Source organism: Nestor notabilis, unplaced genomic scaffold (genome assembly GCF_000696875.1).
Source record: "Nestor notabilis isolate BGI_N333 unplaced genomic scaffold, ASM69687v1 scaffold4841, whole genome shotgun sequence".
NCBI lineage: Eukaryota > Metazoa > Chordata > Aves > Psittaciformes > Psittacidae > Nestor > Nestor notabilis.
The window spans coordinates 20,535-48,312 of NW_009913245.1; the positions used below are offsets into that span (position 1 = coordinate 20,535).

The window sequence follows — 27,778 nt, forward strand, 5'->3', positions numbered from 1 at the left end:
CAGAGAGGAACAGAGGAATGCTAGGTCAGTACAGGCAGGTGTCTGAGATGCTCTGGTGTCTGAAGTTACTGCTGCTGTCTTCTGATGTAGATATGCTCATGAGGGAAGGTTAGACAGTAAGATTGCAGGCTGTGACTTTGCTCTATTCTTAATTTTTTACCCCCATTTTTTCCACTAGTTGTTTAAGCTTTCACCACTGAGCAGAATTATATCCTGTAAGGCAGCTAGGTCGAATGTGTCATGTTCTTGTTCAATGGGTCACTCCAATGTCACTTACAAAAATTTAATTGTAATGCTTTTAGATAGCCCGTGCAGAACTTGTTAAACACTTTCATGGCATCAAGCAAGATAATAGATGAGAAAAACAGTTGTGCAGCCATAAAGAAAAGAAGTATTTGTAAGGACACTTGTGTTTAGCTTCTGAACTCTAGCATGTGATGCCACAACTAATTCAGTTTGCATCAATTCACAGCTGTCAGGTAACAAGCTGACTTGTACTACGATATTTATTATACTGTACTATGTTAAGTGATGCCAGGCAGAAAGAGTTGTCTGGATGAGTGTATTCAAAATTTAAGATATAAGATTTCATGCAACTAGATGCACTGAAGGGAAGTTAAAAACTTATGAGTAAATGTCTTTAAGTGATTTACAGGTGTTTCTGATACACATAACAAATCAAAATCCTGAGGGTTATATATCAAGGAAGTTTTAAGTGGGGAGGGATACATGGGATACATGTTGCATATACTACTCATGTAGCATAACCAGTTCACTGTTTGATCATTTATCCTTTCAGAGTTGGTTGCTGGAGTCCCAAGGGGCGCGCAGAACTTTGGCTATGTATGTACTGGACCCACATTTTATCCCTTTTATATTGAGAAGGCAGTTAGACTCTTTGGAAGGCTAAAGGCTACATTATGTTTTCTGTCCCATTGTTCCTAAACTTTCTAATCAGAGAAAAATGCTACTGACTTTCACTCTCAGGCTTATCTGACTGGGCTAACGTGCCTTATTTTGAACAGTAAGTCCCTTACTTGAATAGCTTTCAATTTACGATAGGCAATTTCAAGCATGCTTTGAGTATGACCAGAATCACTGTACACAGTGAGTGCTATCAGACCTGAGCTTACCCTTAGGTTAGTATATTTCATGTGCAATGCTGTGTCCACAGTGAAGTCCAAGTTCAGGTAATTCATACCCAGTGTTTATTTTCAGTGCTCTAAGTATATACGCTGAATACTAGATGCAAGGAGTCATAATATTAAGTTAGAAGTGATGGGAGAAAACGATACATGTATGTAGATACATCTGTTACCTGATAGGAAAAAAGTTTCAGAACTAACCTGAGTGGGAAACAGAGACCCTAGCCACAGACACATTCTCTGGTTTTGTGAACCCACAAATCCTTGTGTGTCTGGAACTTATTCATACCATATTTCAGAGGAAAGGTGTGTATGTGTGTGCATATATATTTATGTATATGTGCATACATTTCTTTATGGTTTGATTTCATGTTTTCATGCCTAATAACGTAGTCACTGATTAGCTGACAATCCGACTTGCTTCTGTTCAGTGTCCAATAAGGAAAGGAAACAGTCTTTTCCACATTTTATTCATGGGAGACCTGGGACTCATAAAATCTTAGTGGTATGTTCAAGGTCATACAGGAAAACTGTGGTGAGACAGAAAACAATTGTTTTTTCTTGGCCACGTGTCAAATTGGTTTGCAATATTATGGTTGAAACTTTCCATATTTTTCTGTTACCAGGTCTCAATTATTAATTCTTCAGACTTGACCTTTATCCAGAATTTCACTGGTGAACAGGTAATGTCAAACAACTACATGATCAAATACTGTATCTCTAGAGGGTATCATTTCATTAACATAGCTTCAAATATATATAAAATATATTTTAGAATTAATGACCATAGAAACTAAGAGGATTATCAGTAAAAAAAAAATTAAATTGATATATGAAAGCCTATCTGTTGTTTTTTATTTCCAGATGGCGTCTTATTTTGGGTACACTGTTGCAGTATCTGATGTTAACAATGATGGGTAGGTTACCAAATATATTCAGCTCCACTGAACATTCATAGAAGCAATGCCTGATATTTATTAATACACATAGGCTTTCAGGTGCTTCATAACTCAAAATGCTTCTCTTGGCTTCTCTGCTTTTCTAATTTTAATTGTTCATGTAGGCTTGTCTTTCTGCAATTACAGTAGCACAAGTATTTGTAGGCCTAGTTTGGGTGAGTTTGTCTTCCTGAATGTTATTCAAAGCAGTGTGGCAGAGTGGGAATGTCTAACATCTTAGGAAACAGATCCTGATAGAACAGTGAATAAACAGCGCAAGCTACTACTTACTGGGAAGAGATAGGTGAAAGTCAAAAATTCATTCTCCCATTCTCAAAAGCAGGTAAGTCTTCTCACATGTGGACCATCCATAGCTTCACTTCTCAATTTTAAAAGCTCCTTGTTCCAGCATCCGCTGGTTGGCCATCTATTTTCATCATCCAGAGGACCAAAAAGTGTCAATGGCCATAGCTGTTATGACCAGCATTGTGCTTGTCTGAGGGACAGTGCTGCTCAGCTTCTAGGATCATACCTAAGGCACTCAGGGATTTCAGACCCTGTTGAACAAACCACTTGCTGACTTTGAACTCATATAAAGTCTGATTGAATATTTTCGAAGATTAGGACTTTAGTAAGTGAATATTGATACTAGTTTTCTAGCAAAGAGATGAAGATTGCTGAAGCTCAGAGCTTTGGCATTCTGCACAGAGGTGAGCCAGGATTATATCTAGAGCTGTGGCATACTCTTGCCTATTGTAAAATGTCTCAGATGTGTCTACTTCATATTCTTTTCTTGTGATGATTTATTATGTGCTTAAACATAGTGCCTTAAATATTTTTTCTGGACTAAATCATTGCTTCTTCTCAGTAACTAGTGACTCTTTAAAGAGTGAAGGATACAAAAAAAGAGAAAAATAACAAGGTGATAAAATGTTATTGCAATTCCAAAACAAACTAACCAAACAAAAAAACCCAAAAACCAAAAAACTCCGAACCAAAAATCAGTAACAAAAAAAAAAAAAAAGAAGCTTCAGCTGTTTCAGCTGCTTCATAGTACTCAGATCTTTCTAAGTTTCTGATGTCAAATTTTGTCATAGTACCATAGCGCTTTACTAATGTGAAAGAGTGGAAAAGCATTAATCTGGGTTACAGTAGACACTCATTAGACTTTTAGGGAATTTGCTACTTAACTTCTCACTGAACCAAACTACTTCCTGTGCAGGTTATTTCCTGTGAACCGTAGGGTTACTTGGCAGGTCTCGTATTTTCTGTGTACCTCCAAGAGCACAGTTTATGTCAATAGTATAATCATGCTGCTGTTGAGGCCTGTGTGGTCTCCCAGTCTATATCTTAAAAGAAATCTAATGACTTTTCCTGGGATCCAAACATCCCACAGAAAACAAAACACAAAAAGCTTTACTTGATAAACAATGTCTGATTAGATGTGTAGTCTGCCTTTGCTACTTTACACATATAGTTGATACAAATATTTATCTGAAAGGGAGAGTAAAACAGAGAGAGAGGAAAAAAAGCAAAAGGGAAATAACTACTACAAATTCACTTAGGTTTTCTGTGCAGCTAAGGATAAAGGATAAGCGATGGCTTTATCAGCATGAGAAACCCTATTACGTTATATACTGAAAAGGTTAATAGGAATGATGCTTTGCTGTAACAGGACTGAAGACAAGGCTCAATGATTACGCTTATCCTAGGAAAAAAAGCTCTGTAGACCCTTCTGCTCCAGCAGTTCTTCAGGTATTCTGGAGTGACTCTTGCAGTTTTATCTGCACCACATTAGGTTGTAGGCAGAACAGGGAAATTGAGGATATTATTTGAACTACCTTTTAGCTGCCCAGTGCTAATAATGAGAAATCCACAATGAAACTTAAAAAATTAACTTTGCAATCAACTTACAGACTACATTCCTAGTAAACAGGAAAAAAGAGAACGCTTTCAATTTAGACTGGAACAGACCAATAAAAATAGTGGAATAAACTGTTTACTGGTCTTCTATTTGGCCTTTATCAAAGCTTTCCATAGTTATACTTTGACCTCTTGACATTTCCCATACTCCTGCTTTTTATTGCTTGGTAGGATACAAAGGAACTGCATACAGTCTCAGCAGGTGGTCAGCTTGTGCTTTTTAAAGTTTTTGTTAACAGAAGGGAAGCAGTACTGGCTAGTAACCTTTCTGTGCTGGACAAAATAAATACATAATTTATATTAACGGCAGCTTCTTGGTGCAGTATTGAAATAAAACTAATGAATCAGTTCAAAATATCGCTGCAAACTGAACTGCACTTTGTGGTTTACTACGACTGTTGAGGGCCTTTTGCTTATGCTTTGCTCTTACAGCCTTTTAAAAGGGTCACATCACATGAATATGGCTCAGAACTCTGATTTTGTAAATATGAACTCCTACAATTTAAAAGCCAATTAAAATATCCTCCTTCAACAACAAAAAAACCATGATTCTAATCACATAGATACTTATAACCCAACAAATGCCCCCCCTTTGACTGCTTGATGTCTAGATACTTGAATGGTAGGAGCTAGAAGGTAAAACTGACTATAAAGCATGATAAGCAGCAATTGCTTGCTTATGACCCACTTGGAGAGAAATCAGGAATAAGTGAATGAGGATCAGAGAGAGCATGGTAGCTGAAGAATCCTTCCTCTCTGGCTATAGTACACTGCTGTGACAGTACAAAAAACAAAAGAAACTCAAACCGCTAGAATTGCCTAAGGGAGAATTCCTTCTTGAAGAGGACTCGCTGAAGCAACTTGCTTTGACCTACAGAGTTCAGCGTTGACAGAGAAGGGGGATAATCCAAAGGGCAAGAAAAGGAAGGCTTTGGTGTGGGTGGGACATGCCAAGACCTGGAGGGAAGACAAACAAGTGCTGCAGGTGTTCCGGGTAGCTCTGCTCCCTGTAACCAGTTTAGAAATAGGTCAGTGAAATTTAGATGACTGCCTTCCTCCCACCTTTCCCACAGCACATCTTAGTTACTGGGTTCTGGTCCCTGCTCCCTGGCCTATTCATGCATTTTATACAGTCATTGTCATTTACTTTTACAAAGTAGAAATTTTCCTAGAAAAATAAACCCAGCACTGTGCATTTCCAGCTGAGATGCTGTGATCCCTGCACAACAGACTCCAACTCCTTCCTGTCTGCTTGGTTTGTGTCTCACCTGGTGAATCTTGTATTCTGGGTTAGGCTTCTGCTGAATTTTAGGCCACTGGATGATAGATGGTCTGCCTCTTTTCACCACTGTAGGCACTCTAGATGTTGCTCTATGGATCAGAGTTTTAAAGGTGTCTAGGTATCTACATATTTTACATCGATGTACAGGGAGCTTCCTGGCTCTGAATCTTCTGGTTCCTTAACACCCCTAAAAAAATCTCCCCTTAGTCTTACAATCCTTCATTTGTAAAATACTCATTGGAGCCAAGCTCATCTTTTACTTTGTGGTTTATACAGCTATATGTGGGGTCCCAATTTTACTGGAAGTATCTGGACTGCAATGTAATAGAATAATAACTAATGATAGTGCTACTGTAAAATGCTTTTAGTATATGACATATGTAAAATAACTTGTAAAAAAAAGAACATTTATGATCTAGTTTTGTCGTTGCTATTGTTTCGTGGTGACTGTTTCAGCTGATGTTCTGTCCCAACCATGAACAACTTTCATTAGTAGAGGAGGACTTTTCATGTTTAGTGTGAAAGGAAAATCCCACCTTTGATGTCAAGTCAGGATCTACTTCCTTCCTTTTTAAGTTATTCATGTCACAGGGTAAAGTCTGATATATAAAAGATAGAACAACTGTACCAAAGTGACCTGACATTTTGAGTTACAGTTTCCTTTATGGAAACACGCTATAAAACCTAATAGGAAAAACAACATTTCTAAAAGTACTTTCTCACAATTTTTAGAATGTGTAAGTTCTACAATGTGATTAAAAGGCTTCTAGATGAGATATTCTGTACTAAATTCTATGGTATGTATTTTAGCTGAGCTACTCCCAAATCATATAAGGTGGTGTTATTTTTTTCTTTCAGGATTGGGAGAAACAATGTAACACAATTTTACTAGTTGATTTACTAATGGATAAAGCCTTTGTGAAAACATCACTATTAGGAATATTAGAAGGTTTTCTACAAGTTTTACATAGTTTGAACAAAATTTCCCATCAGAGCAAGAGAATATTTTTTCTAAATTAAAATTTCTGGGATCAAGTAGCAGTAGTTATTTACAATAACAGAGTTCCTTAATGTGGATGAGCAACATCCACTGAATGTAGTTGAAATTATCCTATTAGTTTGTATAGCCTTGAGCAACCTTCAGAAATTAATGTGATACTATCATTTCATAACTCAGAATAATTTATTAAGAATATTTATGCTTGTTATGTGTCTATAAATCCTGCTTTATTTTATTCTTTACTGTTCAGTAAAGGGCCTTTTTTCCCTGCTAAATGAATGTTGGTAACATGTTTCAAAATACCCCCATTTAGAACAACATGCAAAATATCCTTTGATTAGTCTGTCTTCTTCTACTGGTTCTTCTACTGACTGAGGAAAAAGAAGGACTTTTCCCTCTAAGCCTCATTTTTTTGTGGTTTTAGTATGTCCTTTCTTTTTAATACTTAATACATAAAATTATGTGAGCACTGCAACTACTCATGTATTAATATTCAACAGGAGTGTTTTCTTAAATAAAGCTTTGGTTTTGTCTCCCAGGTTCCATTCGAATTAGTGATGAGGCATTCTCCATTAATTGGTGCTCTAACCATGTTTCATATTTTAAAAGAATTTCAAAATGTCTCCATTTTGAAGAGAAGGGACAGCATTTGGATGAAAAGGACTTAAGGTGTATTTAAGGCCAGGTTGAACAGGGCTTTGAACAGCCTGGTCTAGTGGAAGTTGTCCCTGCCCATGACAGGGGGGTTGGAACTAGATGATCCTCAAGATCCCTTCCAACCCAACTTAACTGTGGTTCTGTGATCTATGTATATTACTTCAAAAATCTGCTGGAAAGTGGCAATTTTTCTATTGTTCACTTACTGATGTGTCATTTTTAAAAGCTAGTTTTTATACTAAAATTCTCTCTCACTAGCACTGTTAGCAGACAGAATTTGCTCTAGTAACGCAGATCCCCTGTTAATTAGATTCCTGGCTTCTGGGTCATGAACTTCGAAGTATAGCTTTTCAGTGTCTATTGTGGGCATAAACTGAAGTGCAAGAAATTCCATTTAAACCTAGGAAGAAATGTTTTTGCTGCGAGGGTGATCCAACCCTGGAAGCAGTTGCCCAGAAAGGTTGTGGAGTCTACATCCATGGAGATACTCAAAACCGGATTGGGCACAGCCCTGGGCAGCCTTCCTAGCTGACCAAGTGTTTGAACTAGAACTCCAAAAACACTTTCTTACCTCAGTTAGCCTATGACTCTACGATGATAGTTATCAGCTTCCTGTTTAACAAATGCATGAACTGTGTTCATTACACTCAATATCTCAGTGACACTGGTTTTTGTTTGACTGTTCCAGTTTAGATGATATCTTAGTTGGCGCCCCTCTCTTTATGGAACGAGAATTTGAGAGCAAACCTAAAGAAGTTGGGCAAGTTTATCTGTACCTGCAAGAAAGTGCTTTCCTCTTCCAAGATGCGCAAATTCTGACAGGCACTGAAGTGTTTGGTAGATTTGGCAGTGCAATTACACACCTTGGAGATCTCAATCAAGATGGATATAATGGTAATTTATATGTAACGTAGTGATATATATCTCTGTATAACAGTCCAAGTAAACTAACTTGCTTAGTTACCTGAAATAGCTTGGGTGCCTTGGGCACCTAGTTAGCCTCTTAAGACATGGTCAGTTGCACCTTGTTTTTCCCTGCATATATTTTCTTAGTTCTTATTTCCAAGAGGCAAAGCAGGCATCTCTACATCTAAAACTGCACGGAGTTTTTCCTGGAGGAGGTGTTTTGTACACTAGCTTTAAGGATGGTTGACCCACTGAGGAAAAATTAATGGACTTAGCTCCTTTTTAACTTGAAGGCTGTTTTTCACAGTGCCATAGCCACTAGACTGTAGGGCAGTGTCACCAGTGTGTTGGCTCCTGTGCAAGGTATAAGTCATGCCAGGAGCCATAGGATTGTATTTAGGTTCAGGGTGCACAAAATCCAAATACCATCCTGTGGGCAGAGGGTTGTCCTGGAATCACAGCATGGAGTTCAGCCCAGTTGGACCCCACAGTGGAGACTTCCTTTTTACTACCTGTGAGCAATAGCAAGTGCCCGCTGCTTCTCTGGGCAGGGAAGGCTGGTATCCCTGCTCTCCAGCATTCTGGTAAGGCAGCAAGGAGACATTCTTGCTTTTCTCTGTCACTGCAGAGAGAAGGTTAAGAAGGATCTAGAGGCAAAGTCTTCTGCTTCGTAACTGAAGATGTCATAGAGCGTTGGTGTACTTCTGCCTTTAGAGTGAAAATACAAATTCCAAGTGTTGAAGTCAAGTTTAATAAAGGAGTCCAGCATCAGCTGCTAGATGAGAACCTAAAACTGAGAGTTTTACGTATCCTCCTCTGTGTTCTCTATTAGGTAGCTCAGCCAGTGCGGCTGCTGAATCTCAATCTAGACACATGATTCTCTCCAAATCCCATGCATAGGAACTGAGAAGACCATTATGAGTTGTGCTTCTTGGGTATGGCACCTCATTTTTAAGGATTGCAGTGCTTAGCTGCATAGTGCCCAAGGCCTCCTGTTAAATTCCTGACTCGGTACTATTCCTATTTCTCAGTAAGATGTTGGCTTGGTATAGATCAAAACATTACATTTCATTGTTCTCTTTCGCACACTAAAGCACTGGATGTTTGAGGTTTGTTTATTTATTTTTTTTTGGTCTATGTTAAATATTTTATCTGGAAGAAGAAAATTTATTTTATCTAACAGCTGTTCTGTATTAATTAGGTGACAGAGAAACTCAAGGATAATTTGTGTCTCTTTAAAAATATGGAAGTAAAAGCAGGCACTAAATTAGATCTTGGTCTATTAAAGCTTATTGAATGTCCTGGAAATACAGTTGAGGAATACAGTGTGGACTGCCTATTTAGTATAATGCAACAACCCCTTCATAGGATGATTTTATAAGCTTTTGTCATGAAAGTTTGACACAGAAAAGACACTGCAAACATTTTTTATATTAAAACTAGAATCCATATGGAAGTACAGAATGTTGAAGTTCTTGCATGTATGTAGATGTAGGGACTTAATTTTTGCTTTATTTTAGTTGCGCTCATTCTTTTTATCCTTTTATTGCACTGCAGACATTGCTATTGGTGCACCATTTGCAGGAGAAGATAGAAGAGGAAAAGTGCTCATTTACAATGGATACAGTAATGGGTTAAATACCAACCCTTCCCAGGTTCTCAATGGAGCCTGGGCCTCACAGTCTGTACCTTCGGGATTTGGCTTCACTTTAAGAGGAGACTCAGATGTAGACAAGAATGATTACCCAGGTAAGATTTTTCCATTAGTAAGGTAAATCCGTACTTCCATTCTCTGGAAAATGCATCATGCCTAAACTGCTGCTTTTGGAAGGCAGGGGTCAGAATAAAGAATAGACATTTTCGGATAGTTCTAGCCTGCTTTCCTGAGAGTTAAAATCAGACAAAACAAATACTCCCTTTCCTGTCAAAAGACATGATCAGAAAGTCAAGAAAGGGTTTAAATGGTTACATTAGCATAAAACATGTGAAGTTTACAATAAAAAGCTTAACCCTTTCCCCCCACTTCTAAAAATCAAATGCTTTCAGCTTGTTGAACTTGTAAGGTCTCCTTCATCCTGGCATTCTTTCTTAATTAAAAACATGCTGTTTTGTAGAAGAAGGGATTGACTTGGTTGTGTTTCTAAGTTGTTTTTTGCTGTCCTAAGAGACATTAAGCTATACATAGTTCTTAATGGCTTTGATTGCATTTCAAAAAAGCAGAGAGAATGCAAAGACATTGCTTAAATGCAGATAATTTCATTTGGGTCTTTCTACCCCTTTTATATTTTCATTTTGCTATATGGACTCTTCCTTCTTAGGATAGCTTTCATTCTTCCTCATTACTTTACCTGACATGCATTCAAATTTATTAAGTTTATAAGATCAGTTGAGCTTCACCAGGGAGGTATTTAAAAGGCACGTTCCTAGCATCTAAGTAGTCTGAATGTAGGAGCTGTTTTAAATGTGCTTGTATTTACTCCCTCTCTCCTCTAGAAGCAAATCTGTTGTGTTTCTTTTCATGACAATTCAGAAGCCTTAGCAGGGGTGTGCAGTAAAACATCATATTTTGTTCTTGTGAAAGGTTCATCTACAGTAAAATGCTATCAGTCTTTACTTCCCTAAGTTACTAGGAAATCACATTTTAGCCTGGGTTATTTCAAGGACAGTGTTAGAAGTTGTATTGTTTCAAAAGTGAAAATTGTGATTTTCAAAGAGACAAAAATGAGATCTCTTTTACTTTTTTTTTGAGATGGATGAAAAAAAACCTGAGAGGTGTCTTTCCAAAAGCGGAAGAGAGTTTCTGGGTAGGGATGTTTACAATAGAAATTAAGGTTTTACAAACAGAAAAGCTGACTGCAGAGTAATAAAGTGAGGCTATCACAAGACTGAAGTGAGAGGATCTTTAGGATTTCAGAAAAGAAAAGGCTTTTAAACACTGTTCTTTTTGTTTGCTATTGTTGATGTTGCTATTAATGGACTTTCATTGTCCATGACTAATGAGGTTCTTTTGGACAACAGAGCTCTTATTAAAGTTTCAGCATTAAAACATTTCCTAAAGCACCCACGAGGCCCCCCAGCAAAACCAAAGAAAACAGGATATTGCATTCCTGACATTTCTAAGATTGAAGAGATATAGTTAGGGAAGGTCATCTTTGGGCAGCATGGGGAAGAAAGAAGGGTAGAAGTCTAACCGGTGTGTTAGCATACTTCATGTGGAGCATCTTTTAAGCTAATCTGTGAAAAGGTTGGGTGATGCGTCTCTATCTTTCTAAATGTGTACTGAGGAACTGGTATAGTCAGTTCAGTTGTGAGATTTCTTGGAGCTATTCTACTTGTTATTGTTGGCTCCACTCTGCATCCTACTTGCAGAATTTCATGTTGTGACATCAGCTCACTATGCGTTAGATGGTTTTGGTTTATTACATGAATTATTTATTTTACAAAATCCAAACCCAAACCCAAACCTGCAGTTACTGTATAAAACTTTTCCCTCCACCCCTGAGCTGAATATCTGGATGGCCAGTCCAGAGCACTGGTAAGAATCTGTCAGAAAACAACAGAAAGAAAAAAACCTTACTTGTCCATCAACCACCTCTTCCTTAACTCATGAAGACTTGAAGCACCAAAACAGAGCTGTAAAAATAGCACAACCATGGCACAGTTTTAGCACAAAAATAGAATGGCTTCCTATAGGAAAAAAAAAAAAAAAAAAAAAAAGAAATAATACAGGGAAGTGCAAAACCAGGACAAACACACTGGACAGCGAAGTAAGAAATCCTTCTCATGTCAGAGCTTTTCTTCTTCACCTCCTAACGGAAATGCTGAAGGGCAGCTCTTGTACAAGGAGGAAACGAGGTACTGAAATTGGACGGAATAGGAAGGATGTTTTATTTTACATGTCAGCTGAGAGGCAGAGTGTTTGCTGACTACAGAAGGTCTCAGAAACTAGCCTTTAATTCACTGCTTGCCAAAATGCTGGTCAGGACTGCAGTTCAAAGAGTGTCGTGAAAGATTAGAAAAAAATAACCTCAACATTTTTCATTTAAGCTTTTTGATGTGTATGTTATAAATTCCACCATTTTATAAAAGAAAAATATAATAAACCCAAATTGTGCTGACTCATCACTCTCAGCAGTTCAGTTCCCATAGATAGGGAAATGAGAGCCAGCTGTGATGTGGGGCTGCAGGTGTAAACGTGTGTTGCCACAGTCTAAGGTGAGATTTTCCAAGCAATTAGCTCTCCCATGGCTAGAGTTCAAGTGTTGTGTGAAATCACATGAGCTCAAAAGGGGATCACATTTGCAAGAAGTTTAGGACTAACACCAGTTTGTGAGGAATCACATAACAATAGCTATGCTTGTATGCCCTTAAGCCTAACATTGGTTTTGAAGCAGTGTCCTGGTTTTGGCTGGGATAGAGATAATTTTTTGCTTGGTTGCTGTTACAGTGCTGTGTTTTGGATTTAGCATGCTACCACATAGATGTTTTAGTTGTTGCTAAGTAGTGCTTACTCTAAATCAAGTCTCTCATGCTCTGCCAATGAGGAAGGGCACAAGAAGCTGGGAGGGAGCAGAGTCAGGACACCTGACCTGAACTAGCCAAAGGGATATTGCATACTAGTCAGTGGGTGGTGAGCAATTGTATCAATTGTTTGTCTTTCGTGGGTGTTATTCTTCTCTCTTTTTCCTTTTAGTATTAGTATTTATTAATACAATATTTTCAATTTCAGTTATTAAACTGATCTTACCTCAAGCCATTGGTTTTACATTTTCCAGTTCTCCTCCCCATCCCACTGGGGTGGCGGCTGGAAGTAAGTGAGCAGCTGAATGGTACTTAATTCCCAGCTGGGGTTAAACCACTACAGTGAGGCATATCCCTGCTAGAACATGAGAGGCTAAAAGATGGGAGTTACTCTGCCATTTCGTTTTTAATGCGCTATGTAGCATTTTGAGAGGTCTTAGAGTTCCAGGTCATCTTCTCTAAATCAGAGCACGCATTAATGTTCTTGGAGCAGGTCTCAGACCTGGAAGCCAGAAGATACCACCTGTTTGTGTGGCTTCTTATTACAGACTGCTGAGCTTCATTCTGGGCTCAACTGTATTGATCCCAGGAACCAGTGCCCTTAGAGGCTGAATAACAAGTTGGGGAATACAGTTCCTAAAAAGTGAAGGTGAATCGCAGCCTTCTGGAGAAGGGCAGCCATTCAGTACAGGAGGTGGTATCTTTCTTCATCCAAATGCCAATATAAGCTCAGGAACAGAGAAGGAAGTAGGTAGCAGACAATGGCAGCCTAATACTCAGTGCTGTTCAAGTCCTACAGCTTTCCTGTGAAGGGAGGAGTGGTTTCTCCTTCCTAATCTTCCTGCAACTCCTGGCCAGCAAAGGGAGAGAGACCACCTCTTGCTTCTTGGTCTTACTTAGGAAAGGCAGAGGAAGACTTTCTTGTCCCCCAGGACTCCAGTTTTATAATAAATATGGGAGAAAACTGATCATGGACAGATTTAATGGTGGAGTAGAAGAGCAGGCAGGTAAGAACATAGTGCAGCCATACGGATATAGATGAAAGATCTGTCTAGCACTGTTGCATGTCTCCAGAAGTGGCCAACAAGAGATATCCAGTGACTGTACAGTCCTGGGTCAGTCTTGCCATCACTGCTGCCTTTTTTTCATTTATTTGTGTGTAAAGAGCAGTGTGTAAAGTGACTTACGTCTGGCTAAAACATTACTTCTAAGATTTTATTATTGATCTGGGTTTCAAACTTACATGTTTGTTTCTTCCCAACTGAAAAGAAAACCAGAATCAGTACTTGACAAACCAGTGATCCCAGATATTTTTCATTGGTATCAGTGGTTATGTTTGTGCAAGAAAATAGAGTGAGCCAGTAATGTGGTCTGGCTTGGGGTTACATATCACAGCACAGCTCACTATCATCAGATGAAACCTTCCTGCCCACTGAAACAGGATGGCTGTATCCAAACTTTGGGATAATTTTGGGAAAGGTCCTTGGCCCAGAGCATTCCTGGCTACTATCTGGAAGAGTATACACTAAAATCTGACCAGAGACTGTGCTAAAATTATGAAAATTTGGGCTCAAGCTCATGTCCTGACTTTATTTTAATTTCACTTGTGTAGCCGCTCACTGCACAGAGCACAGGATACAGCCAGCTGAATGACCAACTAGTCAACATCATACCTAAAAATGAAACTCTCTAGTAGGGTCAGCATGGAGGCAGGGCTACTTTTTCTTCTCGTTAGCAGTCCTGTCAGTGTAGTGACCATCTGTCTTCAGCTGCCCTGGCATAGATGTTATCACTGTAACAGTAACAGACCTCTACTTTCAGCATGATGAAGATACTGGGATTTTCCTAACCTTTCAGCAGGGAAGAGTTAGTTTTTATTATTAAGCACAACCCTTGGTTTACATCTCCACAGCTTTCCAGGGAAGGTCTTCTGTAAATTGTGTCATACTCACAGACACTCCAGATGTTATGTGCCCAGAACTGTTCTCTTATCTACACAGACAGGGGTGATAATATGGTAATCTGTGCTTTGCAGGCTCCAAGGTAGTGAGAAACTTTCAACCCTGGGAAGCATCAGAGCCAGAAAACTCTGCTGATCATCCTAACAGCTGTGTCATTTTAAAGACATGCAGCTTCCCTCTCTGTGGTGGTGTTCAGCCACAAACAAATAGAACACTCTTCCTCACCTAGCAGAAGAATTTCAGTGCCAAACAGTGGTGATGGTGGTAGTGAATGGATGGATGCTCCTTTCCCTGTAGTGATTTAAGAGTTAGACAGAACTCGACCAAACTTTATAGTCAGATAAGGCTAGTGAGAGGGAAGCAGTAAGAGGAAGCAGATTAAGCATGCCAGTCAGATAGATTGGATGTACCAAGCCATTCTTTTTGATGTGACTATTCAGAGGAACAAACAATGTGCAGCTTTCCTAGTCTTCCAAGCATGACACTGTCAAGCTTTGTAACATATTACATCAATATCTCTCCAGTATACAGTATGTACCTAGTATCTGAAGGAAAAGACCAAATAATCCTTTTAAGATGCATCTACACTAGTAAATTAAATATGCTGTCTTTGGTTCTGAACTGTTACTGAACAGTCCTTGTCTGTACTTTCAAACTCACTTTCTTCCCAAAACAGGATTGCTATTTGCTCTCCTTTGGAGGCTGTTAATTGGCATGGGCCAACTGCTTTAGGGCCAGTCTAATGATACCACTGCAGACAGTACAGGTACGGTACACAGGCATATTCTCTGACACTGATTTACTAACACTGATGTAATTGTGGCATCTTTCAGCAGACTGTCCGTTTCACAGCTTTCTGACAGCTCGTGTTCTAAGGTCATATTCAAAGGAGAGAATCTGATCTCACTTAATGCTGCTATAGTAAATACTGACTTAATGCCATTACTTGGGATTGACAGTTGTGTAAAAAAATAAAGCAGACTAAAGAAATAAAGGGGGGTGTGTGCAGTGAATGGAGTGAAATTTTTCATGAGTTTAAGTGCAAATACAGTAGTAGTTGGAAAGAATTATGTGCAAGATTCTGTACTGTACTTTTTGGTACTGAGGTTAGGACATGGCAAAGAAGCATCGTGCTGTGTGTGAGGCCATACTGATGAGGCCCATAGCACAGTTTATACAGCCCTGGGATTCTCTGTAATAGCAGCTCTTTAAGGTTTGCATAAGGATACTCTGAAATCCCTGACTCAGTACAACCTTGTTGGCAGTCTTCTGTGCTGTAACATCTGAGCAATGAAATTATACCTTTCGACACAGCTTCCACTCCACTCCTCAGTAAATCTGGGGATTTTAGGGGCCCTTTGCTCCATCCTGAGCTGTATTTATGTCATTTAAGGCCTGGAGCATGGAATGCAGCCTCAGTATAGGTATGTATTTTGAATTGTAGTTTATTTTATTTATAATTTTATCTTTTTCTCTTGGTGTAGTTTAATTTTCATAGGAACAAAAGATATCCATAAATCTGTATAGTGGGAAAGAAATTTGTTTCTTTTGGCTTCTGAGCATCTGTTCAAAGCTAGTCCCCACTGAGTGCTTGGAGCCTGTGATTATCTACGTGATGGTGCCGCACTTCCAGCTGGTTCATCTATCTGTGCAGGGCTCAGGCATTTGGAGGCTGTAAGGTTTCTGCCCTCACATTTCAGCATATGTTCAGTCACTTGATGGCTGATTATAGCTGAGCAAAGAGTTTATAATGAATAACTTAGTCAACTCATTAAACTTGCTTGCTTGCTCGCTCGCTCACTTACTTGCTTGCAGCGTATCCTCCAGCACACTGTGGTTTCTTCAAATGTGTTTGTGAACCAGGATGATTTAAGCAGTTTCTTTTAACACTGTGGGTGGATTCAGAGCAGTGCTCTGGATGAATTCATTATTCAAAGACTGTTGATTAGTTAATTAGTTAATTGCTCAAATGAATTATACAGCATTGATTCTGCTCCCTGCCTGTTTAGATGCTTGTGTAAGTCTTCCTTATTAAATTAGAGAGTCACCCTGGAGGCAGTGCCACTGAAGATTCATCTTCAAGGTATCCTGCTTTTATCCAAACACAGCTGCAGGGCTGTTCTTATGGTTATTCTTTTTAGTCAAGCCTTTGTCAGCATAAGGAAGTGTATAAAGGCGTCTTCACGCTCAGTTTTTATCTTAAGAATAGCTTGTAGTTAGTATAAACAAATTACTCTAGAAACATTTTAAAGAGGAAACAAGTGTGACAATTAGACAGATTTTCCTCAGAACTTCAGTAATCCAGTCTAATCTTATTAAAATAGGAGTATTTAACAGCTCCATCTGCTAAGTACCTTAACTCAAACAGCAGGAAGAAAATCCTCAAGTTTCTTTCTGAGATGCAAGGGTTCTTCGGCATTCATAATTTTTTTGAGAACAATAAGCATTGTGCCAACAATATCACAAATTGTAATCTAGTGATGATTAAATTATGAAGTTGGTCCAGGAGATTTATGGAAGACAAACAAATTAAATCAATGAGAAGCTGCATCTGCCTTGGTCAGAGAGGACTGCAGTCGTGGGAGCCAGAACAGGGAGTGGGTTCTGCCCCAGATGCAGAAAAGCTGAAGTGTTTCTACCAGCTAATTAAGTTTTCCCATGAATAATCACTCAAAAATGTACTGACAAGCTAAGAATTTCCTACAAATGGGCTAATTTTATGGCAAATTATTATCTGTGTAATTTACAGGCATGCTTTTCTAAAATTCTTTGAGACATTTAATGAAATCACAATATTGTACCCAATGGAATATAAGAATAAAACAATCAATCCCACTAAGTAGGGATTTACTGAAGTGATTGAACGTTAACTGCTCTCTTTTGATTTTGTTTGTAATATAATGAATAATAACATTATATTATGAAAAGATCTCATTCAGACAAAAGGGGAGCATTGAAATGAATTAGCCTTAGGTGTTAACAGACCTGTTACCAGGATGGTTGTAAAACAGAGAAGGATCAAGGCAGTTGAGACTGGTATGGTTGGAATCAAGTGACTCTGATTTGGGTGGTGGTTGTTTGTAGTATTTAACTAAAATTCTTGAGTAAAGTTGGCTGAACTCGACAGTCCTGTGTCCTTTGTTATGGTCAAACCTGAGGTAATGGCCATTTAAAGGAAATTTTATTCTGGATCTTTCCTACTGAGATTTGGGAGTGTACTGCTCTCTGAAACTCTAGAAAACAAACAGAAATCTGACCACGGGCCTTTTTGGCACCTGATGCACTGAGGGAAATAAAAACCAAAGAAAAGCTCACAGAGACGTTTTAGCGGGGTTTCCAGTTACGCAGTTTTCTCTTCTATGAAATTCTGTTAGCACCTCTACTCAAATCAGATTTAATTGTTTTCCAGTTCCTATTTATACTCTGCAATTAAACTGACAGACTACACGAAGTGATGTTTAAAACTGTCAGCAAATCATTCTGAGTCCATAACATCAACACTTTCCTGCCTGTGTCCTGCTAGGGGTGCAGTGAGGAGGTGACTCAGCTATCTTATTGTTTCATTTCTGGGTTTCTCACAAGTGAAGTGTGTGCCCATTATGTAGTCCTTCATTGGCTGTTGTTCTTGGCCACTGTCTCCAATGAAGTGAGATGAGATACCATGCCTTAGCCATTTCTCTTGGGACTGCTGAACAGACTCCAGCCAAGTATGGGATGCTGAGCACAGCATATGTTCCTTCCTGCTTGGAGTCCCTGGGACTGCATCTCTCACAGGAGATGAAGATGTCCTTTAAAAACCAAAAGAATTTGCTCAAATTATTAAATGCATATATCTTGTTGAGACTGGAGGTAGGACTTTGTTAATCTTCCTACTTCCTCCAGGTGGTTGATTGCTTAGTAAGCATCATGGCAGGTTTCTGCCCTTTATCACACGGTGTTTCAGGTCTGGCACAGACATGTGGCAGAAGGTGCAGATAGACAGACCAGCTTACAAAATCCAGTGTGCTTTTAAATGCCATCTGTTAATACTCCTTCCTTAACTTTTTATGATAATTTTATCTCAGAAAATGGATCTTCTTCACTAGACAGCACCTTGCAAACCTTCCCTTCAGAGCAAAGTAATATCTGAAATCAGCATTAGTATTGTTTAACTTTGCACAGTGCCCCTTGACTTCAGCGAAGTACATGCCAAAGATACTTGTTTCAGGATTAAGCTCTGTGAACTCCACCAGTTGGGATTTAAGTACATACAACCACAAGCTGTGTTGAAATTCAAGTTGAAAATTCCTTCAGAGTCACTCTGTGCTTGTTTTCTTAGTTTTGCAGTGTGGTTGTGACCCCACAGCTCATTTATTCCACAACAATAATGAAGCAGAAGCACATGGCTGCTGCCACCAGCCTCTCCATACAAATCTCTGCTTCTCTGGAGCATAGTAGCTGATAAAGGATCTTCTCAATGAAATAACACAGGCAAAGTGATCATTTACTTAAATCTATGAGGTCCCTCATCCTCCTTAAAACATGAAATATGAGAAAAGGAGTGGAGGACATTTTATGATTCTGAGACTTATTTCTCTTTCTTTCTCCTTCTCTCTCCATTTATACATGGGGTTTGAAAAAAACCCTTCACAAATGCAAAGGAGCAAAGGTTTTCATACTATCTTCTTCAGACTCTAGAAGGCTTATAAGTAGTTAAGCTGCCTTTTATTGCTATGTAATTCCAAATTGCTTGTTAAACAGTTATTTTTCAGCTGTGACATTTGCATCAGTGACATTGCATGCGTAGCATTAGCAATAAATAAAGGCAACTTCTTTCTATTCTTGGGAGGGGGAAGTTGCCAAACGTCAGATAATTTAGACATCTCATGCATTTTTTCATAGAAGTTGTTAGTAACTTTTCTTCTGCAGAACACACAACAAATTCAAAACTTCTGCTTCTAAAAGTGTGGACGTGTACTCAAATCTCATGGATTCATACCAATGTCAAAAATGTGTTTTTCCAGTGATGGGTGTAGGAGCCTCCACAAGGCAATGAAAGAAAGAATAAACCTACTGCTCTGTAACAGAACAAGTAGAAACAAAGCAAAATCCCTAATGGATCTTCCAGTGAATGCTCGGCTGGAATATATAATGACTTGTTCGTTATATTAGATCATATATGTCACTACTGGGTATAAGTATGTTTTGTTGTTTGCATATTCATTCTTAAGTCCACTTCTCCTCGTGGGTAGTTTCATTCATTCAAGCTCTTTGGGTCAAGAATAAGTATGGCTTAGAACAGAGAGTAAAGGACATGTTAGAGAAAAAGTGAGAGCTTCCAAATGACAGCGGGATGAGCACAGTCCTTGCTGCCCAATAGATTATGCTTAAATTGGGTCTTTGTGATGGTGCCATGATTGAATGACCTCATCTTTTTTGCTGTGTCTCCAAACCTGGCTGAGGTGGCAATGCAGAAAGACTGCTCATGGAAAACCAGTCTTTTGGTGACTGGGGCCTACAGTTGTTCCTTTAGACCCATTACAGTCTGTATTCAAAAAGCTGGACTCTGTTCCAAAGAAAACAGGATTTAACTATTAAGCAGATGTGCAAAATCCCCTTTAATATTAAAGGAGGGATGCAGAGATAGTGGGGACCTAAGTCCACACAGCTGCAGAAATTAAAGAGTTCACTTGTTACTAGTGAGTCAAAGTATATATGACAAACTCATTCTTTTAACCTTCAGATTCAAACAGGCTCTGTTTTATTAAGCTTACTCAAGTTGTGTGTTCAAGCTTTCCATTGTGCCTGTGAAAGGTTGGTGTGCTCCATTTTTTAATGAAAGATCAGATTATGAAATCATCACAAGATCAGGATCTGGATAAGTCTTAGACATCTAACGGTTTTGTGTCTGCCATAAAATAGCTCTGTATTGAAACGTTTTGAGTTATTGAGTATGAAACAGTATGTATCCTAAGTTGTCTGTTGCAGAATTCATAAAGAGTATCCAACTGGGGCAGAACAGAAACCTCTTCCTTCTTGCCTTTTGCTTTCTGTTCATAACATAATGTTTCTTTTTCCTTAAAACAAAAATCCAAAACAAGCCCCACAAAAAAACCAAACCAAACACAATCACAAAAAAAACCCAACAAAATATTCGACCTTTTTGGGGCTGCCAGAAAAAGTTCTGCCATGTACATTGTGCAGCCTTTATGGTGATGGCTATGTCTCAATCAGTTGTTTATTTAAAAGGAAAGCATCTTTTAGGTTTCAGTACTGTGTGCAAGTTATCTGTAAAACTGCTAGTGAAAAGAACTCATAAATGTCCCAAAAAGGAGACAGAAACAACACTCCTTTTCTTCTTCTATTTAAAGTGTTCCTGACCCCGAAGCATATTTCTCTAAGGCCAATGGAAGTAGAAAAATGTAAATGTTGTTCAAAAAGAGGATCAGACCCATAAACTGTCCATATCTGCTTGCTCTGCTGACATTCTTCAGTGGTATTCAGTGTAGGACAGGCTGTTGTCCATGTGGAGTTCTTGTTTAAACTTGTGAAATCCTCATCATCTGAAAGGCAGAATGCTGGAAGACATGCTGCCAGACCTGGCCCAAACCCACCCAGCTGATTACCACCAAAGCTTGGTATTTGCATCATGCTTGTAGACTTCAGGGCTTCTTAGGCAAACCACTGCTCAGCCTATGGAAGCAAGCAAGTAAAGGTTTGTTTACAACTCTGAGTACTGTTTTAATTAACTCATTTAGATCAATTTAGGTTGCCAGTCTGTACCACTGCAAGGTCTGTTGTAAGACTCAGTCTACTGAATTGGACATGTGTAAATCAAATCGTATGATAACAGTGGAGTGAAAGGAGTGCCCAGATGGACACTAGGGAGTTTGAAAATGGAACAGAGCTCTTTTCTTGAGCTGTGCTCCAGCTAGAGGCAGCAGGGAGGCTGATCCTTTTTCATCACTGATTGGCTCCAGCTTTTCTCCAACAGGCCTGAGTGGTCCAGCAAGCCAGTCTGGAGCTTTCCAGAAAGCCCTGTGGGGGACTCCAAGAAAAAGAAGTAATATATGGGCCTGCAAATTCCCAGCCCAGGCTGGTGTCCAGTAACAGAGACGTGCCCAAAACCCAGTGTAGTGCTGGCGTTGTTGACTCCAAATGGTGACTGATGGGGAAATAGATGGCTTTAGACAGATAATTGCTGTAAACCTTAGCACATGCTGCTACAATGCTGAAAACATTAGAAACTATGAAATCAGCCATCCTCTAACCTTGTGTTTTGTTTTTATGTATACAGAGATGTAACGCTTCCATTAATGAACAGATTACTTAAAACATAGAGCAGGATGGAAGGATTTTCAGGAAAGAATACCATAAATTTTCAACATGACCTGTATGAGAGTGACAAGAAAGTAGCTTGCATCTCTCTGTGTAATGGACAATTAATGGTTTAGAATAAAATATATAGGGGTTAACGGCATCGTTTTTCCCCTTGAATACTCCTTGAAGGTTGGAAAGAAGTGAGATTTGTGGCATGGGTGATCTTGCCTTAAATAGAATGGGACTTACTGGATACCACCAGCACATTTATGAGGCCATCTCTGACAATGTAATGTTTCTTCCAGGTACACTTTTGAAAAAAAATTACTTAGAAAGGAATTATCACACTTTCATGTTACTGCATTTTTAATATAAATAGTCTAATTTAGACTGGGAAAAAAATGTATGAGAGGCTTCTATATCGTTCTTCTGTTTTGTTTTTCCAGATTTAATTGTAGGTGCATTTGGAGCTGGAAAAGCAGTTGTTTACAGGTAAGTGGTAAATACAGTGGATTTTCTATTTTACAGCTTTGGTGGGAGATTTGCAAATAAGAAAATTTCACATTCCTTTGTTTCCCCGGTGCAATGTGTAAAAGATGCTCATTGCAGATGATAAATTAAGCATCTTGTGAGAAACGAAACGTTTTTTGTCCCATGCTCAAAACTGTCATTTTCAATGAAATTTTCCATGCTTTCCATGCTTGAGTCTTAGCTCAAGAAACAACTTCTGGAATGTTTGACTCCTCAGTTAATTTTAAATAAGAAATCTAAAAAGCATAACATTCTAAACTGGTTTCTTCCCTGTGGGAATGGTGCTAGAAAGAAATTTTCAAGGGCCTGATTCTTGAGAGATCCTGTACGTTAAGATGTGAGCTATTTATTGAAAATTCTGTTAAAGTTCTTTTAGCCTCACTTTATGAAAAATGTACGAGATCCTGTTTTACAAATCACAAAGTTGTTGCTGACTATGGATTTTCACTAAACACTCTGCTTGATTAGAGGTATAAATTAAAGCTATCAAATACATAAACAAAAATCTGCTGTTCTCTTAGTCCGGCCATGCCGACAGTTCCTTGCATTTAAATATCTACCATCCATTGATGCAACAGTGTAGTCATGTATCTTGGTTCCTGTCTGTCTTCTTGTAGTCTGTATTCCTAACAGTACCCAACTGAGGGAAGTCGTGTTCTGCTCCCAGCTGAGTATTTGTCAAAGCATAAGAGTTTTGTAAAACAGGAATGTTTGTTAGCTTGTTTTAGCTAGCGTTGTAGGTGCACCGAGTAGACCTGATTTTCCTACTGCCCAGAGAAAGAATCATGTGAATACTTTGCAGTGCATCACATTGCAGTGGCATGAATGACTGCACAGGATGGGGGAACAGTGGAGAATTAGATCCAGTGTGTATTTTAGATAGCAGTAAAAAATGTGTTCTATTTAATATAAGAAAATGAATAGCAGGAGGCCATTTCCTGGCCAGAGTATATCAAATATGCAACTTGTCATATTGGAGAAACAGGATTTTATTACCTGCAGTTTGCTAGAAAAAAAGGTTTTCCCTCTTGCAGAAAAATGGAGAAAGTAATTTCATTTTTTAATGTCTTGCTGAAGTAATACAGAGAAGTAATCATAAAAGCTCAGCTGTGGATTAAAATATGAGGAAATTAATTTTTTCATAAGCTGATTTTGCCAGAATTATGTAAGCTATTGTAAAATAGTACTGCTGTCTTAAAAAAGCAGAATTTAGACTCTTTCTTCTTTTCATTTGTCTTTCAAATTGCTCTCAGCTATAGATTATCTAATTACTTAATAACAGATTGTTATTCAAAGGGATGATTCCCATCACTACAACAGTGTATTTGCATATTCAGCAGAATTTTGTGATGATTATTCCTGGTTTCTGAAGTCAGTTGTCTCAAGACATGTCAGACAGAGTTGTTTATTGGCTCAAGATATTATAGATCAATTTCTACTTTAACCAAATTGTTTCTTGTTTTAAGAACCTTAAACAGAGATAGTAAGTCTGAATATGTCACTGTTAATGGAGATGGTATAAAAAAAATCAAGCAGTATAAGATATGGCCAGAGGATTACTGTAAATCCCAAAAGTCAGACTCTGTCCCTTTGTTAGAACCCAATGTGACGGAATGTGCCTGTTGTGCCTTAGTCCCAAGAGACACCTATTGGTTAACTGTAGGACACTGTTTTGCTGATGCTGTTAACCTATGGTTTCTTTTGTGAAGAACTTTAAAATGTCATAGTAGGAGGTATCACAGTTTCTGACAAAAAATAAAGTTCTTTTGGGCAAGAGGAGCATTATGTGTTTCCTCAGAAGCAGCCCTACATTTCTGGCTTCATTGTGGCCATCTCAGTTAAGTGTTTTCTTTGCTGCAACATAGGTACTAATGTGCTCCTTCTGTATGCAGTGAACCTTATTTCTGTCCCTCAGGGCCAGACCTGTGGTGACAGTGAATGCTCAGCTCATTCTGAACCCCATGATTGTGAATCCAGACAATAAAACTTGTCAGCTCCCTGGCTCTCAGCTTTTAGTGGCCTGGTAAGTTCACGATAAGAACAAAAACATCCTCATCCTCTTTCTATTCCTAGCTTCCTATCCCTAACTTTTCTTGCAGCTTTTTGTTGAACATACTCAAAGTTCAAAAAACATGTTCAAACATGCTGTGAATGCAACAGAAAACCCCTACACAGAACAGAGGTCTTTTAGATATTTTCCAGTACTTCACAGATTCTCAAAATGAAGTACCTAAAGATTGAATCCTTTGATACACCGAGTCTCATGTGTAGGAGGATGCTCAGTGTCTCCTAGGGATCAAGATGCAAATTCATATGCAATGTTTGGATGAATGGAACATGAAACAGCTAAGAAAGAGAGAACACAGAAACACTGATCTGTCAAAACACACGGCTTTCTTTGTTGAGAAAATTATCAGTGAAAGGGCTAAAAAGAGCTGGTGGATCCACTATTTTCTGTTAGAGAAAGAGAGATCTCAGTCCTTTGTGGAAGAGAGAAGATATCTGGCTGGCCATCCTGAGAGCAGTTCACAGGATGTTGTTTCTGGCTGTCATTGGTCAGAGGAAAGCTTTTTTTAGTGCTTTGTACAAGACAATGTTGCATATATCTTTAAAGAGAAACCCTCTATCACAGTAGCATTAACTTTGAAAAGAAAAAGTATGTTCAAAAACTTGAAGCTAATTAAAACATTTTAAGATCAGTTACAAATATAAAATGCTTGCAGGACAATTGGAGGCTATCTAATAGCACATAATACAACATAAAGGCACGTTTACTGCACTAGCAAAAGTTCACTTAGAAAGTACCCCAGGAACAGCTGATTAAAGAGGCTATTACAAATACATAAGATATACTGTTTGAAAGCGGAAATCATAACATATGAGGAAACGCAAAATAAAACAGAGCATAAACATGTGCAACTTGAATACCAAATAGCAATGAGTCCTGCCAGAGACACTGCAAGGAACAGATTTCTAAGACAGAAAAAGTATTCATATCCTTTTATTTAAACACATTAGAAGCAGAAATCCTGCCCAGAAGTGGGCTGGATGAAAAGAACATTCAGGTGTAAAGGAGGACCCCAGAAGACAAGGTGACTGCAGAAATTTTTCACTGCTTTAAACCAGAGGTGGTCAAAGGAATTCCCCACACTGGAGACACTCTTTGTATGAGATGAGTTCTAAAAGTCATCTCAAATGTAAGAGTCAGCAGAAGTGTTTTTAGAACAAATTGTTAAATATGAACAATAAAAATACTCATGACCAGAAAAAGTTCATTCAGGCGTCATAAAGAAACTCAACTCTGATACACTTAAACGGCTAAATAAGTTGGCTTTCAATGCATCTGGGAAGGGGCTGTCAAGAGATTTTCTCTTTTTCTCTGTTCTTTCACACTTTATGGGACTTCCTGTATTTGCCATAATGTTCCTTGTTTCTATATCCTGTGTAAAAAATCACCCATTTACAGAGCAGTGGGGAAGGCACTTGGTAGAACTAAGTCCCACAACTTTAAAAACCTTTGGCCTTTCTGGAGTAGGATCCAGATCAAGATACATCCTGATTTTTTGATTCAAGCACCTTTTGATTTAATCGTGGATGTGATAGGGAAGTTAAAATACCAACACTGGGCTGAAGCATGTTCATTGATCCAAATTATGTTTTTTCAGAACTTTCAGACTTTTTAAGAATGCTTTATGTCATAAGGGAAATGGTTTTGAAACCCTAACATCTGTCAACAATGTACTAAAGGAAAAAAGGAATGATTTTGCACAAGAAAATAAATAAAACGTCTCTGTAAAAAAAGTATTCCTGATGTGAGATATGGTTTTAAAAAGGGAGAAAAAACAAAGTATGCTTCTTTAACATGCCGTTTTTTCATTTCTTATCATTGTTGTGTTATAATAAGCCAGAAGATGTTTGGTTCGTATCTACAAGCATTTTAATAGGAGCATAATTGAGTTTATGTCTGCTTTATTCAAAAATACTCTTCCCTAAAGATTTAGTTTGTGTTACAAAACAACTGAAGAGCAGCTGCTACTTTCCGTGTTGTAATTTTTCTCCTTAGTTGGTACAAGCTTGTATTGTCCATATGAAAACAATTAGTGGGGAAACTCCAGCAGGCAAAGAATTCCTCAGTCCCATGGGATAGATAGCTGTATCTCTCAGCCAGCTGTGCAACTTGTATAAACTGTGTACGGACTGACACTGCAAAATTAGAGTGAAAGGAAACCTCCTACCCAAAGAGTTTGAGGAAGTGTGTGTGTATGAATAATGTGGATTATTCTACATTTTAAACTATTAGGAAGATATTATTTTTGCCAAGATATAAATTGGAAAGCTGAAGCACAGAGGAGATATGCATAAAAAGACATTTTTATGCACATTCTTAGGAGAATTGTCCTGACCTTCTAGAAACATGTAATTCTTTCTCTGCCAGTTTTAAAATGCAGCTCTTCCTGAGTTCCCAAAATCTAATAAATTTGGAACAAATTCTGCAACTTTGAAGCTACTAAAGAAAATGTTAAAACAATTTTTTTTCTTTAAGTGTGAAGGATGCAGGTTAATTTCTGGAAAAAGGGGTAAATAAATCAAATGTTTACATTTTTAAAACCTGTTTCCACATCATATAATTTATTAAGTCCGAGTCTGGGTTCCAGCTACCTAGAGGTCTAATTTATCCCTGCATTGGCATTTCTGTTACCATTTGAGATCTGATTTTCAAATATTGTTCTTAACTGCATAACTTTTGAACTATATTTCTAATTTTGCTCCTTTCTATTCCTAGTATTTTCTTTTCCCATTGACTTAATTTGAAACTGGACGTGATTGGTGCCCCATGGATATGCACCTAAGGTCCTTTGTACTTTGTTAAGATGACTTTGTGTGAGATTTGCCCTAGTCTGGGGCAAGCCTGACTCCACAAGTCAGACAGCAAAGTCATATGGCCAGGAGTCAGAAGATGCATACCTCGCACCTCAGGGGCTGGTAGGAGTAAAGTAGGCAGGTGGTGACAGTTGCTACTCAGGAAGCCCATTGCTGTGTTGCAGACCTCTGCTATGCCAGGAATGCAGCTGGGTAATTTGATAGTGTTAGTTTTAGTAGTCCTAGAGGTAGCCAAAAGGCAGTCATTTGAGTTATCTAACAGCCTTTGTGTTGCCACAGCCTGGCCACATGATGTAGTCTAGCCATGCAAAGCCTTCAGTATTTAAGCTCTGTGTTGGTCATTGTAGGTCACTAGGTTAGACTGTGACCTAACAAAATCTAAAAGTAGGCCAAGAGCATCAAAATGGAAGTATATTGACTTGCTTTTAAGTATTATTTTTCAAAGAGGAAACAATTTGTTTAAAGGTTGTTCATCAGTAGAGGATAACAGCTTCTGCTATTCTTCTGTGTAGGTCTGTGACCTTGCAGGTTAGCTATAAGCCTCACACAGAATGGAGGTCCGTAGCATCAGAGCTTAAAGTGCCTTTCTGCTAAGGCATTATCCATTCTTCCTCTCCATGTGCAATCCTGTGTGCTAAAGAAATGGTTAATAATAACAAATGACGTCTGGTAGGATCTGGTAATTCCTTGTTTTCACTTCCTGAAGTAAGTTTCCTGTTTTTTTCACCTACTAG

General features: G+C 38.5%; 1 protein-coding gene across 1 annotated transcript in view; it reads left to right on the plus strand.

Annotated features, from left to right (window-relative positions):
- Nucleotides 1–27,778, plus strand: part of ITGA8 (integrin, alpha 8) — a 108,823-nt gene that overhangs the window by 20,510 nt on the left and 60,535 nt on the right. Inside the window, exons 8-14 of the mRNA XM_010023105.1 lie at nt 800–843; nt 1,772–1,828; nt 2,010–2,062; nt 7,634–7,839; nt 9,409–9,600; nt 22,079–22,124; nt 24,079–24,186. Of these exons, the coding sequence (XP_010021407.1) occupies nt 800–843; nt 1,772–1,828; nt 2,010–2,062; nt 7,634–7,839; nt 9,409–9,600; nt 22,079–22,124; nt 24,079–24,186 (706 nt within the window). The remainder of the gene's footprint in view (nt 1–799; nt 844–1,771; nt 1,829–2,009; nt 2,063–7,633; nt 7,840–9,408; nt 9,601–22,078; nt 22,125–24,078; nt 24,187–27,778) is intronic.